At 41.8% G+C, this 440-nt stretch overlaps 1 protein-coding gene across 1 annotated transcript in view; it reads right to left on the bottom strand.

The window, feature by feature from the left end:
- The window catches only part of LOC103583949 (1-phosphatidylinositol 4,5-bisphosphate phosphodiesterase beta-4-like), a gene marked incomplete at both ends in the record, with an annotated part of 1,914 nt that extends 1,744 nt beyond the window's left edge, over positions 1 to 170 (bottom strand). Inside the window, one exon of the mRNA XM_008565118.1 lies at positions 68 to 170. Within this exon, the coding sequence (XP_008563340.1) occupies positions 68 to 170 (103 nt within the window). The remainder of the gene's footprint in view (positions 1 to 67) is intronic.
- Positions 171 to 440: the final 270 nt, after the last annotated feature.

A 440-nucleotide genomic window follows, 5' to 3' on the forward strand; every position in this document is an offset into this window, starting at 1 on the left:
TAGTGATTTCTTTCCAGGATCACTTGCATTCACATTTCTACTACTCCATGAGGAGGAAGGCCCTCACCTGCACTGAGCACGTAGCTGCAATAACCCCGTCAACAGGCGTCTCAGAGAAGGGATCAAATGTTCGATCAGGCCGCCTCATGAAATCTGGTTTGAGAAGGTACCTGACAGAACAAAAGCATAGGAGGAGTTTATTTTACTAAAGACTAAAATAGCTTTTACAAAGACTAAAATACTCAGTATCTGAATCACTGAATACTTCCTTTTCCCCATCTGTGATTTAGTAGGTAGGCTTTTAGGCATAGGGTCCTAAGGATTGAAGAGAATGTGCCTGCCCTTTTGGATAATCCTAAAGAGCATCAGTGAAGAAAGAACGTTCTCTCAATTCCAGGATCAGTGACACTAGTACTTCCTGATACTGTCATATTTTCTTG

The sequence above is a fragment of the Galeopterus variegatus genome, unplaced genomic scaffold, assembly GCF_000696425.1.
Source record: "Galeopterus variegatus unplaced genomic scaffold, G_variegatus-3.0.2 Scaffold31531, whole genome shotgun sequence".
In the NCBI taxonomy this organism is placed as follows: domain Eukaryota; kingdom Metazoa; phylum Chordata; class Mammalia; order Dermoptera; family Cynocephalidae; genus Galeopterus; species Galeopterus variegatus.